General features: G+C 41.1%; 1 protein-coding gene across 1 annotated transcript in view; it reads right to left on the reverse strand.

Annotated features, from left to right (window-relative positions):
* The window catches only part of KCNH1 (potassium voltage-gated channel subfamily H member 1), a 127068-nt gene extending 107602 nt beyond the window's left edge, over positions 1–19466 (reverse strand). Inside the window, exon 1 of the mRNA XM_026683017.2 lies at positions 19299–19466. Coding sequence (XP_026538802.2) covers positions 19299–19371 — 73 coding nt within the window. The 5' untranslated portion in view covers positions 19372–19466. The remainder of the gene's footprint in view (positions 1–19298) is intronic.
* Positions 19467–19717: the final 251 nt, after the last annotated feature.

The raw sequence follows: 19717 nt of genomic DNA on the forward strand, positions 1-19717 counted from the left end.
AGTCATAAAACACAATGCCATATAATCACATCATTTAGCAACAGGAATCCCAGCAGTCCCAGCTGTTGTTGCTATCTGAATCACACCAATTGTTAGGCTAGGACCCACCCTGATCCAAGTCATTCACATATTGATCTCTCCCAGCCTCAAGCCGCAGTAAAATAAGAGATTGCCTCCTCTTCAATTCCCTGTCCACCTATCCCACCATCCATTTTCCCCTTTTGACCGCTTTCACCATCTCTGCCAGTCCTGCATTCTTCTAGCCCTGCCACCCCTATCTTCTTCCTCCTCCTGCTGATGAAGCACACCTAACTGGCACACCCTTTGCAAAGCAGCTGTTGGTTGTACTAGGCCTTCTTTCGAATGATCAGCCTAGTCCAAATTGCATGCAGCTTTCTCATGCGTCTTTGGAAGACTTTGTCTTCCAAAACATCCAAGCAGTGGGAAGATTACAGGATCTCTGTCTTAAGTATTTTTTGCAACTTCATTACTAATTTGGAGGTGGATAGGAGTTTTTTAATTAACTGAACAACATTTAGCAAAATATTTTCTTGATAGTACTAAAAAGTTTACGGGAAGTATATGCACATGGCTGCAGAGTCCCCGTCTCGTTTGCTTGTAGTAACACCGCCCCGACTGCCACGTAACTCTCATTGGCTTGGATTACAAAAGGAGCATCCATGTCCGGGTGCTTGAATATTGGTTCAGCAGCAAACAGTCGTTTCAGCTTCTCAAAAGCGGCTTGACATTCCATGGACCATTCCAGTGGTTTACTAGGCTTCGGTTTCACCACCCCTTTGGTTTTTAGGAGATTTGTGATAGGCATTGCAATCTTCACCAAAGCAGGGATAAATTGACTGTAAAAATTAGCAAATTCCAAGAAACTTTGAAGTTGCTTCCTGGTATGGGGAGGGGCACATTCCAAAATGGCATGAACTTTCCCCAGATCCATTTCTATGCCATCATGTGATATGCGATAGCCTAAATAGTCATTTTTTTCCTGGTGGAATTCACACTTGGACAACTTTGCGTACAGCTCAGCAGCTCAAAGTTTTTCCAGAACTGACTGCATTAGTTTCACATGTTCATCACGAGTCTCCGTGTAGATAAGAATATCATCAAGATAAACCAACACCCCTTTGTATAAATGTTCATGCAACACCTGATTGATCATTTGCATGAAGGCCAAATGGAAGAACGTTGAATTGGAAACAACCCATTGGGCAGTTAAAAGCAATTTTCCATTCATCCCCTTCCTTAATTCGAACTCGATAGTATGCTTCTCTCAGGTCAAGTTTCGTAAAAAATTTCCCTTTGGCCAAGTGGGCCAACATATCCTTCATCAAGGGGAGGGGGTACACGTTCTCCACCGAAATGGCGTTGAGGTTTCTATAGTCAACACATAAATGAAGGGAGCCATCTTTCTTCTCACGGAACAATACTGGGGCTGCTACCCGGGGTCTAGCAGGTTGGATAAAACCACATTCCAAATTTTTATCGATAAATGACCGCAGCTATTCTAGCTCCCACAGTGTCATTGAGTACAGTTTCGGTTTTGGGAGTTTCACCCCTGGTAAAATTTCAATGCTGCAATCTGTTGAGCGATGGGGGGGAGCTTGTCTGAGGCCTTCTCACTGAATACCCCCTTTAAGTCCCAATATTCCTCTAGAATTTTCTCCTCCCCCCTCAGATTCTCAGTGCCAGTGGAGGCCAGGTCTGTGGGATTCTTGGGTTTCGGTTGAGATTGTCCCTCCCCTTCTGGGGGTTGGTCAGTACGTATGCGCAATGATCCCTCCTCCAGTCAACATTGGGGTTCCATTTCCATAGCCAGGGCAAACCCAGTATTAGGGGGTGCTCCATCCCAGGATACCATAAACACAAAGTCTCTCTATGCTTCCCCATCATCATTTCTACTGGTTCTGTTATGAAATATGCAGGGCCGCCCCCAAGCTACCGATCCATCCAGTTGGCAAAAGGCTATGGGCGTTTTTAAAGTCTTTAGCCTTAAGCCCATTTTCTCTACTACCTCCGAGCTGATTACGCACCTTGTGCACCCAGAGTCTAACAAGGCTAGCATATCCCCTTTGGCTCCCGACGTGGGTACCCTTAATCTCACTGGAATGGTCATAGGGCCCTTGTTTGGACTTACCAGTGAGTCGTCTTCTGATTCGGATTCACTCTCTTCAGAAGAGGTTGGAGTTCCCAGCTCCTCTCCTTTCAGAGGGGTGATCTCTATGACCTCCTCCGCTTTAAGTGCCGTTTCGCGAGGCTTTGCTGGGATTTTTTTCAGGTTTTCTTCCTCCTCCTGGTGCCCCCTTTGGCTCTAGCTTGGCACGGCAGTCTGCAGCTCAGACTTCCTTCCCACATCAGAAGCATGCAGTGGTCTTGGGTTTTGCCGCCATTCCTCCCTTTTGAGGTTTTAAGGCTTCTTGAGGGCTGGTGGGGTAGGACTTGCTCCAACCAAGACCCTCCCAGTGTCTGTTTCGGGTCAGATCAATTTCCACCTCTGCTGCCAGCACGTACCACAGCTGCAGCTCACTGGGGTCTCTTCTGGCAATACAGCTTTGATATACATCTTCATTCAACCCATCTTTAAAAGCTTCTATCAGGGCTCCCTGGGACCAGCCTCGAATATGACACGCCAGCTCTCTAAATTTCTGGGTGTAATCGGCCACTAATCTCTGCCCCTGATTTATGGTCTTCATCCCAATTCTGGCCTTACGTTCAGCAAGTAGGTCTTCAAACCTGGCTCGCAGCGCAGTCATGAACAGGTCATAATTCATCAGCTGAGGGGTATTATCATTATGCAAAGTCACCATCCACTTTGCAGCTGTTCCCTCCAGAGCTCTTGTAACACATCTAACTTTGGCTGCTTCTGAGCAAAAATCCCCTCCATATTCCTCCATATGGCTCCAGACTTGTGCCAGGAAGAATCCTAACTCCTTGGGATCCCCCCCATATTTTACTTCCAATGGAGGCACCTTTGGAGTTCAACGTCTTCTGGCAATTACTCCCCCTGCTGGGGGCCTCTGGGCTGCTGCTGCCTCTTGCGCCAGCCCAGGGGGTGGCTGCTCTGATTCTTCTGTCTGGGGCTGCCTCCCCCTCCTCTCCCTCATACCTTTGATCAGTTTGAGGTTCTCCGATAGCTTCATTCAGAAGATGCATGGCTTGAGTTAGTAAAAAATTATTTCTTTCCTTCTCTTGCCATGGCTCCTCTCTTCCACGCCAATGGGTAGTGGTCACTCCTGGAGGAGGCTTTTCCTCAGGATCCTTCCAGACAACTCCCAGTGACCATTTGGGTTTTACAGCTGGTTTTTCGTGAAGACTTCATTCTGCTAACAAGTCAGCTTCCCCTGCCGCCTCTAACAGCATGAAATCTTGTCCTCCAGTCGCTCCCAGGTCTTCTTGGTCACTGGCTGGATTTGACATTGTGTTCAGACCCCCTTGGAAGAAAATTTATTAATTCTCCGGGTGGGCTGGTAACATGGACATTCAGAATAATGTCAGCTGGTGCCCCATTCAAAATCCAAGAAAAAAATACTTAGACTCCATTAATCAGAGAAAAGATATCTTTTACTGGAAATCAAGTGGTAGCAACAAAAGAATTCTGAATCTGAGAAAATGGGTGTGTAAATCACATATACAAAGTAACAGCAACGTTCCCACCCCCAACAGTTCAATTTGCTCATCCAATTAAAAGTTGTGTATATCATCATGTGGGCATCTCCAGGTGGTGATGAGGCCTCTGTCCGTTGACCTTGACATATTTTGATAAAGAGTTGCGGCTGCGCATAGCATAGGATAGAAGCCTAAGCAAGAACCTTCCCCCCCCAGCTTATACAGTTCTGTTTTGTAACACCTCCAGCTCACTTCCCATAACCATATCCCCCCTCCTCCCCCCGTTACTTATGACAGCCAAAAGATACAAAGCAAAGGGAGAAAATCTTGAAGGCTGACACGCTAAGCAAGGCACTTATCTTAGGAAAGTAAGAATAAAGAGGAAATATAATAGAAATCTCCATCTTGTGAACCATTTGGCCCATTTCTAGATTATTAGACCCTGCTTATTGTCACTCATGCCCTAATCATCTCCAGATTGGACTACTGCAACATGTTCTACATGGAGCTGCCCTTGAAAAGTATATTCTACAGAATGCAACATCATGGACAATTATGTGCACTTCTAGAACAGCACATTTTACCTTCCTGTTCCACAATCTTGCTAGATAGCGAGATAACGAGATAGAGAGATAGGACAGACTGACATATATAGACAGATAAAATGTCTAAAATTATGTGAAGTATAGTATGGAGAAAGTGATTATGAAGTTGTTATCCTTTTACTGCAATATTAAAACCATCATCATCTGGTGAGAAATGAAATGAAGCTTTTCCCATAGTGTAGAGTTAAACTGGAAATTTAACGTTATGTGATATAGTGATGTCTGCTATCTTTAACAGCTATATAATAGGAGTAGATAAATTCATCATTCTCCCAAGGTCATAAATCACAGACATTCAAATTATCTCCCTCTTTAGGAAACCCATTCTTTATGAAGTGATTTTTGAGGGGCTGCCATAGAGAGGAAGGGGTCAAGCTATTTTCTAAACCACCTGTAGGCGAGACAAGGAACAATGGATGGAAACTGAACAAGGAGAGATTTAACCTGGAAATAAGGAGAAACTTTCTGACAGTGAGAACAATCAACCAAAGGAACAGCTTGCCCTCGGAAGTTGTGGGAGAGCCATCACTTGAGACTTTCAAGAAGAGATTGGACTGCCATTTGTCAGAAATAGTGTAGGGTCTCACGCTTGAACAGGGGGTTGGACTAGATCAGGGATCGCCAACCTTTTGGACCTCAGGGACCACCAAACTCATAATTTTAGATCTCAGGGACCACTAACTGGTTATGTGGGTGTGGTCTAATTTGTGAATGTGGCTTGATGGTCATGTGACTGGCTGGGCATGGCTTGTATGTAAATATTATAAATATTTATATAAATATTGAATTTTTTTATTAAAAAATAGCAACTTTTACCCAAAATCAAGCAAAGCAGGCAGGCAGATTGAGTTGCTCACAGAATCACAGATTCATTCAGAAATCTATCTATCTGCCATTGGCTAGCTCAGTCTGTCACATAAAATTTGCTTGCAAGCAAACTCACAAAATTAATTCACAACACACCATGCATGTAAATGAATTTTTTATTTAAAAAAAAAGAGCAACTTTTTCCCAAAATCAGGCAAAGCAGGCAGACTGAGCTGCTCACAGAATCATTCAATGATCTATCTGCCATCGGCTAGCTGAGTCTCTCAAATTTGCTTGCTGTGAGTCTGCAATGAATTTGCTTGCAAGCAAACCTTCAGTCCTAAGGGAGGTTCGGCTGTACTTAAAAGCAGAGCCGAAGATCTAAAGACTAGCTAGAAAGCAAGAAATCCAACCATTTCCTGCTTCCTAGCTAATCTAAATCTCCGGGCACAGCAGAACAGCTGATGGTTGGAAAAAGGAAAAATAAAAATTTAGCAGGCAAGTTTACTGGGTAAGGAGTGAGTGGGCGGGGAGGGTTTCTGCGGGCCATGTGGGCGGCGCAGCCTTGTGTTTCTGCACAGCCTGGATTAATTGCTTTGGGGAGGGTGCTCTGGGGGTGAGATTTCTCTGCAGCCCACCAAAATTTTCTCACAGCCCACCAGTGGGCCGCGGCCCACCGGTTGGTGACCGCTGGACTAAATGACCTACAAAGTCCCTTCCAACTCTGATGATCTGTTATCTGATATACCTTGGCTTAGAATCATGGAATTATAGGGCTGAAAGGGGCTTTGGAAGTCTTCTAGTCTAATCACCCACTCAAGACAATAATTATACCAATTTGGTGAAAGGGCTGTCCAATCTTTTCTTGAAGAGATTCTGGGAGGCAGAATTGTTGTGTCAGGAAATTTCTCCTCACTTGCAGATTGGATCTCTCTTAAACAAGCTTCTGCCCATTGCTTCTTGTCCTACTCTCAGGAACTTTGGAGAATAAGTCAACCCTCGCCTCGCTGTGGCCGCCCCTCATGTACTAAAAGACAGCTATCATGGCATCCCTAATTCTTCTCTTTGTTAGGCTAGACATATCAAGTACCTTTAGCTATTCATCCAGACCCCTTATCAACTTTGTTGCTCTTCTCTGCATTCTTTCTAGGGCCTCAGCATCTTTTTTATATTGTTTAACTAGAACAAGTATGATGGTATTATCACTCCTTGTGATCTTGATGCTGTCCCTCTGTTGATGCAGCAGTAGTCCATCAGGACACCTAGATCCCTCTCACAGTTGCTACTGTTGAGCCAAGTACTGCCTATTCTGTACCTGTGTATTTGGTTATTCCTGGCTAAATGCAGGACTTTACTTTTGTCACCACTGAACTGCATCATGTTGGATGTGGCCCAATGCTCAAGCCTGCCATGGACCACCAAAGTCAACCACCAAGAGTTATTTTCTAGAGTTGTTTCCACCTTAGGTGCTGGGGGGTCACACTATCTCCCAGGACTGTAGCCTTGGACATACTGAACACTCAGAAATCTCAAGGGCCCCCAAATTAACCCATCAGTGTTGTAAAGTAACATAAAAACATGGTAAGCAAAGAGGCCTGCACATATGTCGCCCATTATAAGTCTTACTTGCTGAGGGAGTTCTTATAACCTACAAAAGCATCAAGGTTCCCTGAACTCCTTCCAAATCCACTATATTCAGAAATATATTAATTCGACCAAGAAAATCATTCTTATGTTATTCTAAAACTGGCAATTGAAAGCAAACTCAAGCCCTATAAGAGAATATGTCTTAGGAAGAGAAACAAGAGAAACATTTATTTTACTAGGCGCAGATAGCTTCTGGCTAAAATAGTCGCTTAAAATCAACACCCATGGCCTAACTAAAAGGCCTTCAAGAAAAGCCAACACAATTTTTATTCTGGTGCCCTTAAGACTTTACAAATCCCCCCCCCCCCAACTTCTCTATTACTGAATATGATCCTTTCTTTTTTTCTCCCTAGGTCAGCCTTGCTGAATCAAAAGACAAGGTGCACCACCCAGAACTGCTAGCTTTAACTTTATTGTAAGGCTTCATTACTGTAACAAAATCTTGAAAGTCTGGAAGTGCATCTCTCTCCTCTCACCTTTACAGTCCAAGAAATCTGAATTGGGAATGATGCTAAAGAGCTGTACAGAACAGTATCAATAACCCTGTTAAAGTTACCAATATGTACATGAAATCTGACCGAAGGAATCAAGAACTCCTACAATCTGCATGGCTTGCCCGTTTTCTCTTATCAGATGAGAAATGAAGGCTGAGTGTTTGCAGAAATGATTTGAGATAGTCCTCAAATAGATAGGCCATCCCTGGATCACTGTGGCTATGTATCTGAGAGAAACAGCTGCATCCTCTATTTTCTTTGCAAAGCAGACAGTTTGATGGGGGAGAAATGATGGCAAGGAGGATTGATTCTCTCCTCCTAAATTGCTTCTCAGCAGGGAACACCACAGTAGCGGAAACCATGATGATGTCCTTCTCTCTCTTACTTATACACACACGTCTCTACCAAGAAAGGTGTTGTTGAAGCCAGTCAGCTGTTGGGCATGAAAAATGGAAGGACCCAATAACAATGCACCTCCTGAATGTTGCTGTTTCAGGCTACCTCTGACCAAATTAAGAGTCCTTGAGTTTCCTGGAATTAAGAATATGGACTCATATCAATCCCAGAAGCACTAGATTTTATTGTTGCAGTTCTTTCCTTTTCTATAGCAATAGACCCTGGTTCTTCCCTTGCTAGTCAATTGTTAATAGTGGGTTGGAGTCTGTTGTCAGGCCAGTCAAAAAATAGGCCAGCTCAACAAATAGTTTTGCTACAAACACAACTCCTAATAGAACAGGTCAAGACCCAGAAATTAATCATATCCTGAGAACATTCAGAGTATGTTAGTAGATCCTTTATGCCTACTAATTCCAAAGAAGCCCATTCTTGCTAAACAGCTTCCCTATCATGATAAAACTTGAAGCACAGCAAGCCGATTGGTCTTTCTGTCCCTGGTTCCATAGAGCTACTTTTCACCATCTGGCTCCAATAACTTGTTTATTTATATATCCTGCTGCAGTCCAAATCAACTCTGGACGCTCATCTAACATACATGATTTAAAACATTTGTAGTAAAATTTCAAAATTAAAAACAATTAAAATAAAACCAAGCCCCAAAGAGCGAATTATTCAGTAAGAAATGTGAAAAATAAAAGATGTCCAAATCTAAATAGAACACTCTGCAAAACAGCTAAAAACATAGCACTACCTGCTACAGCTTTCTTTACTTGCCAAAAGTGAGAACTAAGAATATCTTCTTCCAAGATGATCTAATAGGTTCCTCATGGGAGCAGATGGTCCTGTCGGCCCTCAGGTGTCAAGCCGTAAAGGACTATAGAGGTGAAAGCCAGCACTCTCAACTGCATCTGACAGCCAGTAAAAAGCTTGTTGCATTGCTTTTCCAGAATTACATGCCAGTTAGTAAAAGGGTTCCTATATTCTGGATTATCTCACTGTAATTTCCAAGTGGTCTTTAATGAAACCGAGCACATTGCAATAGACCAGAGGTCCCCAAACTTGGCAACTTTAAGACTTGAGAACTTCAATTCCCAGAATTCTATGCTGGCTGGAGAATTCTGGGAGCTGAAGTCCACAAGTCTTAAAGTTGCCAAGTTTGGGGACCTCTGTAATAGATCAACTGGGTGATAATGACGGCATCAGCTCACATTTCCTACACATGGCAGCTATTTCCATCCCATGGGCTGAAACAAACACAGTGATCATGAGGCACAAGTAGATCAAAGGCGGGGAAGAAAAATATGATGTGACATGGAGGATGAAGAAACAGTGGGAACCTGGAGAGCTTAAAGGGTTTTGCCTTTCTGCTTCTCTTTCCTTCTTTTAATACCATGTATTGTAGACCATAACTAATGCTTTAGTAACTGAGAGAAACTGGAGTAGTGATAATAAATATCAAGTTGACAAAATCCCCTTGAAGTCTTTTCCCTTTATAGTATTGGTTAATGAGATCTGACACAGAAAATGGGGGAAGTGATAATTGAAATGGAGTTAACTTAAAAGAATTATATAAAAAGTCTTTTAAAAAATTAAATAAAGATAGGAATGAAAGATTTCATTTTAAAATGTGTTATGTGATTTTGCTGTTCCAAAGAAAATATGTTCAGAAAATACAATGTACATTGCTTTTCAGTCCTTTCCAACAAGAATAAAAGAGAATGTGCTTGGTAAAACAGTATGGAAACAGATCCCTCTAGTGTTTGGTGTCAGGTGTCTGCATTATCAAGATACATGTTAAGCCTGCTGTGCTACATTATTAGAAAAACTGTATCAGAATAACAGAGTTGAAAGGGAGCTTTCAAGCAGGAGACCTTATTTTTTTAAAATTCTTTTTAAGTAAAGTTTCACTGAATTTACAAAAGCATACATTGCCATATAAGAGTAATCTGCAGCCTTCAAAAACAAATTAAGATATGATATGCAATCGATTCTTAAATACCATAATTTAAATTTGCCTTTTTATTTCTTTTTTAAAAAGTGAAAGTTGAAAAGTAAGTGTACCATGGAACAGTTGCATGTATAAATAAACTCTGGTTTTGAGTTCAGAATAAAACAAAGCCATTTCAGGACCCATATGAAAGAAATCCACAAGTCATCCAGGCACTTAAGCAAAGATTTTAATTAGTGTTGTATTCCACTAATTTCCAATTAGTTAATTTCCAATTAATGGACAAGAACTTATCAAAGAATGATCAGCAATTCTCTAAAGGTTTAAAAAAAAAAGGCTATTCCTGTATATAAGCTTACCAATAGAAGAAACTGAGCTTTTCTTTTAAAAAAAAGTTCCAGTGTTGATTTTGCCCAGGAAATAATACCCTGAAAAACAGTAGTGCTGTTATTTATTCATCTGAGTTCTTACCTATAAAGAACTTTTTCTGAAGCAATGCAAACAGTTGAGGCAGCAAATTTCATGGGGACATCCTCTTCTATATATTAGAAATAAAACTAAAACAGGATACTATGGCTACAGAACATGTATTTTGGTAGACATACCAGTCTCCTCAGTCACAGATGGTCAGGTTCTTGTTGACAGCTGGCACCATCAGGAACTCTACACTTCTAGGTATAAACTGTATCCATTTTTTGCAACCAGAAAACATAGTTCATTTTCTTTCTAAGTGAAACGTTCAGCAATACCTTGTCAAAAATGATCCTGAATCTCCAAAATCTTATACATTTGGAGGAAAACCCATAGTGGCTCTCCTTGAACATCAATTTCAACATCTAAAGGCCAGTCTGAAGTAAGAAGGAATATAAAGCTTATTGGGAGATGGAGGGAATAAGTACAAAGGGGTTATTTATAAGGGAAATGGAAAACATTTTGAGGGGAGAGGGAGAATCTTAAAGCCCCAGAACATGGGCTAATGAAGCAAAAAGCTTCCAAGGAGCCATTTCCCACCCCCACCCTGAAAGAATTAACCTCCCCCCCCAACCCCCATTCCAACCAACATCCTAATAATGATCAAGACAAATGATCTGCATTTTTAAAACATGCTTGTTGTTGTCAGGTCTAGTCTGGGCTTGAATGTGATCTGAATTCAATTTAACCATGCCCTTGAATGATAAAAGGAGAAGAAAGGAAAGGGCTTTTAGTATATCCCTTGATTTAATTACTCCAAAATTTTATACAAAGTAATAGGTTCTGATTACCCAATCACATCATTTATTGGCACGTATCAAAAATAGTTAAAATTGATGATTCACAGGCAGAAATACAAAACTGATTAAGGAAATTGCTTTTATTGTGATTAGCGACTGAATGATAATCTATAAGTCTGTTGTCACAAAAAACATTTCCTGTCTATATAATTTAGGGATTATCTTCCAGATACGTTGAAACTACAACTTTGAGAATTCTGTGATCCCAAGTAATGTGAAAGCATTCAGTCAGAGGACATAGGACTGTTAATTATTTGCAAAATAATTTGGTCTGAGGGTTAAGGTACTAGGCCAGGGGTGTCAAACTCGCAGCATCATGTTGTTGTCATGTGACATATTGCAACTTTTTTTCCTTTTGCTAAAATGGGTGGACGTGGCCAGCGTGTGACGCATCAGGCCCATGGGCCGCAAGGTTGACACTCCTGCACTAGGCTATAAACCTGGAGGCCTGAGTTCTAGTCCCACTTTAGGAATGAAAGCAAGCTGGGTGACTTCAGGCCTGGCTTTCAGTCAGCTCAAATTACCTCACAACATTACCTTGTTGTGAAAAAAAATAGGAGAAAGAAATGTTAGGTATGTTTACCACCTTGAGTTATTTAAAAATAACAAAGATGGGATATAAATAAACAAATAAACAAACATTGGATGGAGTTACACTCTATGGTAGATGATGACCTAAGGATTTGTAAACCACAATGGCTGGATTCATACTAAGTTTCATAGGGTTTATTTGAGCCAGACTAAAATTTGTGAACTGCTGGAAACCCTAGCTTCTCTGAATGCTAAAAATTATACTGGAACTTAGTTCATTCAGAAATGAGTTGAACTTCGTTCATCATAGCTTCCAGACTAATAGTATAACAACTTTAAACATGAAAATTAATGGAATTTAATACCAAGAATTTTTATAAGCTCTTGGTGCTAAGATGTAAGCCACTAACAATGACTTTAATGGAAAGAAGAATAGAAATGTTAGATGTAAAAGGCTGTGGTTTTTTTAAAAAAATTCAGACTGTCCTATAAATAGCTCAAGGTCACAAATAATCCATGTTTGGTTTTTTTTGCATAACACAATTAAGTTAATCATAAACGCAGCACTCTTCTTATGGTTCTGCCCTTTGACTGCTTTCAAGATGTCAAGCAATCTAGATATATACACTAATAATAGGTACTTTGTGGTAAGAGCTTATTAAAGCATTTCTTTTATTTTTGCTATCAGTATGTGATCTACTTTGGTATAGCAAGTGATTGGACAGCTTACCAATTATTTTTCTTTTGGACTAGCCTTTTACTCCAACTTTGCAATAAAAATTCAATTCCAATAACTATCATACCAATATTTTTTTAAAAAACTATTATATTTAGGCAGACCTCCAACTGTAAATATGAAATATTTTACTTATACTGCAATTAGTCAGTGATGTATGATATTTAGGAATCTACTGCAAAATGTCATTTGTATGTTGCAAATAAGTTAAATTGTTTAAGTCTATTGTTCTATGTAGAACAGAATATAGAATTGGAATTGGGTTGGAAGGGAGCTTGACAGTCCAACCCCCTGACCATGGCAGGAGATTCTATATTATTTCAGATAAATGGCTGTCCAGTCTCTTCAGTGTGGAATAGATGCTAGTTCTCAAATTATATGGCTAACCTAACAATATTAATTCATGATTTACTTATCTATGATTTTTAAATAAATCATAATTATCATGTTTATACATTGCAATCATCCTTAATCCATTGTTTGCAAAATGTAACAGCTAGGATCAAATACAGTATTTCACCATATGTTGAGCTCAAACAGGGCCTATACATAAAACTAACTTACAAAGAGGTCTGGTTATGGAGCCAAAGTCTAGTTACCTTATAAGCCCAGGAATAGATATTGAGGCCTGTGGTGAAAGAAGGAAATACTTTAGACAGTATTTCTGAACCTTGGCAGCTTGAAGATATATGGATTGGCTGAGGAATTCTGAGAGTTGAAGACCACTACAAGTTGCCAAGGTTGGGACACAGTACTTCAGAAGACTACAATGATGACAGATGGATATTAAATCTTACGAAGATTTACCAAAGCCTTCCAAAACACACAATTGTTCCTCTCATGGAAAACCCAAAGATATTTTTATGGAATATAAGCATCAGTGCACTGACAACAATTCTCTGCAAGGACTGTCTTCTAATTAGGTAATTCATATAACTTGTAAAACTGTATTCATAAAATCACATTGTTACTTCATCTAATCCAAAATAAACCTTTAGCTGGGGGGGGGTCCCCCCATCTCTTTTAAACTTCTGGCTTCCCTGTGTCAAATTCTGTTTTTTAAAAAACAGGTAAGTTCCTCATATGCTTTTGGACTCTTCACCTGAACTTTCAGACTAACTTTAGACCTTCAATTGTCAAAGGGTATTTCCCAATCCTGACACTACCTTTTAACTAGAAATACAGGAACTTTAACTCCACAGATCTGGTAAAGGAGAAGCAACATTGGCTCTCCAGATGGGAGGGCATCTTGGCACAGTTGCAAAAAAGCTATGGCTTCTTTGGGTAGTATCTGGGGAATATCAGCCCCATACAGCTGCCAGTATAATACATTAATCAATACCACTTAAACAAACCTACACACCTTCAAATCTCTTTGAAATCTTGAAGCAAGTGGCCAATAAACTTACGGTTTAATCAGCCAACGGAAGTGCTTATTTTAGGATGATTTCATTTTTTTGTCTAAAAATATCTCAGAACTTTAGCAGAATAAAAGCTGCTCTTAATTCTCAGCCCACTGATTTAACTTTTCCTCACTGTGTAGAAAGTTCCACAGTGCAAGTAAAACCTTATACCCTGTTTCTCCAACAATATGGCCTCCCCAATAGGAAGTCCCAGCATGTTTTATAGGCATGAAATGAAATTAAGCCCCTCCCCCAAATTAAGGCCTGTATTAAAACATGCGAAATGGGGGAATGGTGGGGGGCTTGCCGTTAGGAAGTACTTTTGTTGCACACCGGATATGGTGCTGCCTGCATTGACCCCGATACGAAGTGCCCCACCAACACCGAGGTCAATCCAAGCCGTCGCCGCCTGCCTGAAGATGCAAGGGGGAATTAAGTCACCCCCAAAAAGACAGCCTAGCCATTTTTTCGGGCTCAAAAAAATAAGACCCGGCCTTATTATATGAGAAACACGGTAGTAGCAGTGCAAAATAATAGCAACAATATTTCAGTATTCCACAAGGATGGGTCCAGTTTCATCTCAAAATAATGGTAGAGCAAGTCATTTAGTTGGGATTTAACAATTCAGTGGTTTATTTATTTATTTGAAAATCAAGCTAATTTCCATATCTACCAGGTGGCTGTCTTGTGGCCATTTGTACAAGCTCTCACCTTTTTTGGTCTGGTTTTTTACTCACTGGGAACAAACGCCCCCCCAGCCCAAATGCTGCTTTATTCTTCAAACTGATTCCTAGGCTTTTTAATATTAGTACAAGCACTCAAGCACTCAGGCAAAAGATTGCCTACAGTCCCTTGGCATATTAACATTTCTGCACAAAAATGTAGTAAATCTGGAATTAAGGTTTTTGAGACAAGGAGTCAAAAATCAAAGCTTGCGAGGGAGATTTTTATGATACCAATCAGTTCCCAGAGACTTCGCTGAAATACAAAAGAATCCAAAAATTTATCTTTTCGTGGATTTACATTTTAAGACTCTGTGCCTAGGGTGGGGAGAGAGAACTATGCAGTCCTGCAATGCTGCAAACTCCACCCAGTTTCATCACTTTCTACTCTCATTGGATCTGACCTCACCAATCAGTGATTCCAGCTTCACTGCCATTGGATTGGTCCTTAGCTGATGGTTCCTCTTGTTTTCCCATTTGTTAGAAAAACATGTCCCACCCTAATTAATGCAGGCATTAGGAAGGCACTTTTCCCCCTTTATATGTCAGCTTTTTACACTTACTGCAACCCAACAGGACAGACAGTAGACTTCAGAGGACTGCAGAAAAAACAATTACTACCAACCCGCCTTCAATCGGGGACCTGTATACTGCAGTAGTCGAAAAGAGGGTTGTGAAAATATTTACAGACCCTTCACATCCATAAACTGTTTCAGCTCCTTCCCTCAAAATGACGCTATAGAGCACTACACATCAGAACAACTAGTCACAAGAACAGTTTTTCCCCCGAAAGCCATCACTCTGCTATACAAGTAATTCCCTCAACACTGATCAACTATTACAAAGTCTGCACTACAATTACTGTTAATCTTCTCATCACTCCTTATCACCCACCCCCTCCCACTTGTGATTGTATGACTGTAACTTTGTCGCTTGTATCCTTACTATTTATATTGACTGTTTCTTAGTATGATTTGATTGCTTATTGTACCCTATGACTATCATTAAGTGTTGTACCATTAAGTGTTGTACATTCTTGAGGAATGTATCTTTTCTTTTATGTATACTGAGAGTATTTGCATCAAGACAAATTCCTTGTGTGTCCAACCACACTTGGCCAAGAATGAATTCTATTCTATTCTATTCTATTCTACACTCTGATTGGGAATGATCAATGTTATCTTGTTCAAAGATGCATTCTTACTGGAATAATCTGATGAAAGTCAAGTCACATGTCAGTGGGCAAAAAGGTCTATGGAGATTCTCAGTCATCCAGGTCATGATTGCGCCAAAAATGCTTTTTCAAAAGAAAATTGGACTTTTTTGTTTTGCCCTAAAGAAGTTTTGCTTTTCATCCAAGAAACTTCCTTAGTTCTGACTGAAGAAGCTTCTTGGATGAGAAGTGAAATGTCTTCAAGGAAAACCAAGGAAGTCCAGTTGCTTTTTGAAAAAACACCTTTAGGATAGTGGGCAAAAATGAACAGAACCCAAATTCAGAGCCAGTATTGGGTTGGACAATCACTTTTCTCTCTCTTCCCACAATATCCTTCCTCCTTCGCACTGTCTTTCCTTCCTCATACAAACAGAAGGAAAGGCAGAATGTTCTTTCCATAGATCAAATTACTACAAAGAGTCTTGGGAATCTGGAAGTTGTCTACTGCCCATGAATTGCCAGTGAATGGTGTCCCCTCAACTAGAGATTTTATGAGGCTGTCTTTAAAAAAAAGCTTTTGAAGTGGGGAAAATAGGTAGGTTGTTTGCTTTCATTCATCTTATGCTAATCAGAACTCAGGTGAACAGAACCATTGTTTTACCTCAGAGGAACCACAACATTCCCTATTTCCAAGTAAAGACTATTTCACCATCAATTGAACAAGTTCCAGCTTTTCAACCTCCCTCCCTCTTGTCCTACTGGAAAATATCAAAGTATTTCAGAGAAATGGCTGTCTAGCCTTACCAACTGCCATCATAGTTTCCACTCTTTGTTTAGAAGGACTTACAGTTACAGCCAAGAAATTAATGACCTGAGGATGCCATAAAAGAAATCTAAGATCAAGGATATGGAATGCTTATATAATGGGTTATTAGATGAAGACTCTATAGCCCATAAGTTGGATGTTATCCAAATGTTCTCCCATCCAAGTCCTCATTCTCATCGATCTCTTTTCCACTGACCCAATCCCCTAAATAAAGAAAAATGGACACTTTGCTTACACGCATATCACAAATATTCAGTGCACAATAACAATATTCATAAGTTAATCAGCCCAGTTAAAATTTCAAAACTTATCTGATCATCTAATAAAAATAATTTTAATGCAAGGATTAAAGATTCTGCAGCAGGGCCAATGATGATACTCCTTAAGTGATGGAAATGTGAGAATACTGAAACAGGCTGTCCTTTAATGACTCCTGATGATCTTATATATTAATTGGGGGCTTATTTTCGATGTGTGGAGTCTTAGGGACTTAAAAGGGTACAACCCAAACATAAGGAGGAGATAGTATCAGTTGGCTTGGGGGAATGCAACTATTTTCAGAACTACAGAACAGCTACAGTGAATAAATCCTAAACTGGGGTGGAGAGAAATTGAACAAAATTGCAAAAATGAGTATATCAGACTGCTGGGAGAAAAAATTAAATGGAATAAAGCCTTCTAGATTAAAGAACTCCAGAATCCACTTAAGAACTTTGTGGTGGCCATTGAAGAAGTTGATTAAGGGCAATAGTTTTCCAGCCAGCCTTTTATTGGAAAAGGAAATTAGAAAAATAGCCATGCCAATTTCTACTAAGAGCTTTCTTCAAAATAGCATTTTAATGACAATATTATTCAAACACCAAAGACAGCCACTAGGTTGTTCCTTTTAAAATAGTTGGCACTAGCTAAATGGTATGTCCATCTAACAACAATGAAATAAACTGAAGAAATTTAACATACTTGCCAATGTTGGGTTAATGACTAATTCTATTTCCCCTCTGCTATCATATGAAAACTTTCACTTGGGAAGATGATTGTAGAGACTAATACTGTGAATTTTAAAAGAACACGGAATTGCTAACATTATTGGTTATGGTTTGTGTGCAGAAAAATCAAATCTATTTCTTCCACAAAGTAACTTCTTTTAAAATCATGGCAAAGCAATTCTGGAAGTTATTAAAGTAGTACATCTGCTTGATTACCCCACTGTTAAATATTTTCCAGCAAATTCAGAAGCAGTCTGCCTTCTTACATAGAGCCCAGCCCTGACTCTGTTTCATCAATACCTGAGCCAAGAATCCCAATTCATTCATATACCAGCAATTAATCAGACAGGAAGGAAGGAACCTAGTTCATGTTTAGGCTGAGGGCTACAATACCCTTAAAAATTGATGGAAGAAAATGTTGAACAGCTTATCATTCAGGATTGGAAGAAGCTTTTTATACATATTATATAATAAAAGTACAGTACAGCATTTTTATCCTCCTCTTCCCACTTTCCATCCAGTTCTGAAAGCTGTTTAAGACACTATAGTACAATTGCAATAAAGTATTGATGTGGGAGGGGAAGTGGGAAATTGGAAATAAACCATCTTAAATAAACCATCTTAAATAAACCATCTTTTAAAGCAGACCTATGCAGAGAGATAGCCACACCTAACTGTAGCAGTCAAGCTGAGAACTGATTTGCTTGGTGTTTTTAAACTAGGGTTCAATAGATGAAGCATTGTAGACCATCCTCTATGACACATAAATGAGAGGGAGGAAATGTATTCCCAAATCAGGTGTTTTTTTTAAATCATTCCAATCTTTCATCTTCTAGTTCTGCTTCCAAAGATTTAAAATGCAGTGGTTATTTGGTGTTGTATAATTAAATGTGTTTTTTTAAACTATGTTTTAACATCTCTAGATGCTAACTTTAATCGAATGTCAACAATTCTTTTGGCCAAAGCTATCTAATTTCTTTTTATAGAGCCCACCTGAAGTGTCTGAATAGTATCACATCTTCAAAATAACATCAACACCACCACCACCACCCAACAAATAAATATGACTTTTAACATGGTCCAGATTTAGAGAATTTCATTTGAAATCTGCAAGTCTCACCATGCACAAGAATGGATACTTAGGAAATAAAGATAGAAAAGGGAAGAAAGGCCAGTAAGATATTAACATAAGTCCATCAAGATTAGACATGCTTGGTATTCAGCTTCAACAGTATTCCAAGATGTTCTTACACTGCAGAAGTGTTTAAATGACATAAAACAAATCAAGAAATCAGTGGTTTTATACTGAATCAATGGGGTGGGGTGGGGAAATAGAACATCACCAGATCGTTTTCAGTCCTGCACTTTTTAATGAATTTGTTTTTAGCTAGGATTCTGGAGAGCATTCCGGATAGTTTCCGTCTGTAAGAGATGTGAAGTCTGAAAGGAAGACTGAAAGAAGGTCTCCCCATCCTCGTCACCTCCCCTCCCCTCGCTTTCCTCTTCTTCTCCGAGGATCTCACCACAGCCTCTGCAAAGACTTCCCAGGTCTGCATAGCGCCAAAATCTCGGTGCTAAGGGAGGGGGAAGCCCTTGAGAAATCGGGTTGGGGGAAAGTGGAAAGGCTCGGGCAACGGGAAGAGGTCCCCGCGGGAAAAAAAGGGGGGGCGCCAAGAGCCCGTTGCAACCAGTCTGTGTGTGCGCAGCCCTCCCCAACGCTTGCTCCGGGGCACAAAACCCGATCCGAGGTGGTTTGGGTTTCCAACCCGACCCGGAGCAAGAAGCCTGCCCAAAAGGCACCTGCAAGCCTCTCCTGTCCTCGGTTCAGCTACGTTTCGCGGGTTTCTCCCTCCCAGAACGTTTCGGGCACTTTCTTCTGCAGGACTTTTGAGGCGATGCCTGGCTGGGGGAAGCTTTCTCATCCAAAGGCAGCATCACTTCAGCCCAAAGCTCGCCGCGTCCCCACCCCGCTCGGAGCCAGCCTGGCCCATCCTCTTTCTCCCCCTCCCCCAAAAAAACCGCCCGGAGGAGCCCACGAGTGCAGCCCCGCATTGGAGAATCCCCTCCCCAGTTTCGGGTTTCGCTCTGCGGGTCCTTGCTTCCCCACCCCACCCCAGCCGAGCCGCCCTCGCACCCCGGCTGGCTTCCTCCTTACCGTTGGACCTCCGCACGATATTCTCCAGGAAGGTGTTCTGTGGAGCCACCAGCCCTCTCCTTCCCCCAGCCATAGTCAAGCGCGCTGGCTAACCGGGGTCGGCCAAGCTAAGCGCAGCCTCTCCACTCTTCTTCCCGCTCAGCGCTCCTCATGGTCCCCACCGGGAAAGGCGGGCGGCTTTGCAGCATCAGCTCCTCTTGCTCGCCCAGCAGTCAGCAACCCTCCCTTGCGCTGCATTCTTTGCCGCTCCGCGCCACCGGGCCTGGACCTGTCCGGCAGCGCCCTCTGCTGTTCCGCGTCCTCCTCACCGAATACGCTTTGCGCTGGACCGGAGAGGCGAAGGGCCGCTCTCTGCTCGGTGGCCGGTGGGATTCTGTGGACCTTCGTAAAACCCGTGGGCTGCAGCGCCTTCCTTTGGA

The sequence above is a fragment of the Notechis scutatus genome, chromosome 1 (genome assembly GCF_049901735.1).
Source record: "Notechis scutatus isolate UNSWTSFEM ecotype Mainland chromosome 1, rNotScu1.2, whole genome shotgun sequence".
Classification (NCBI taxonomy): Eukaryota; Metazoa; Chordata; class Lepidosauria; order Squamata; family Elapidae; genus Notechis; species Notechis scutatus.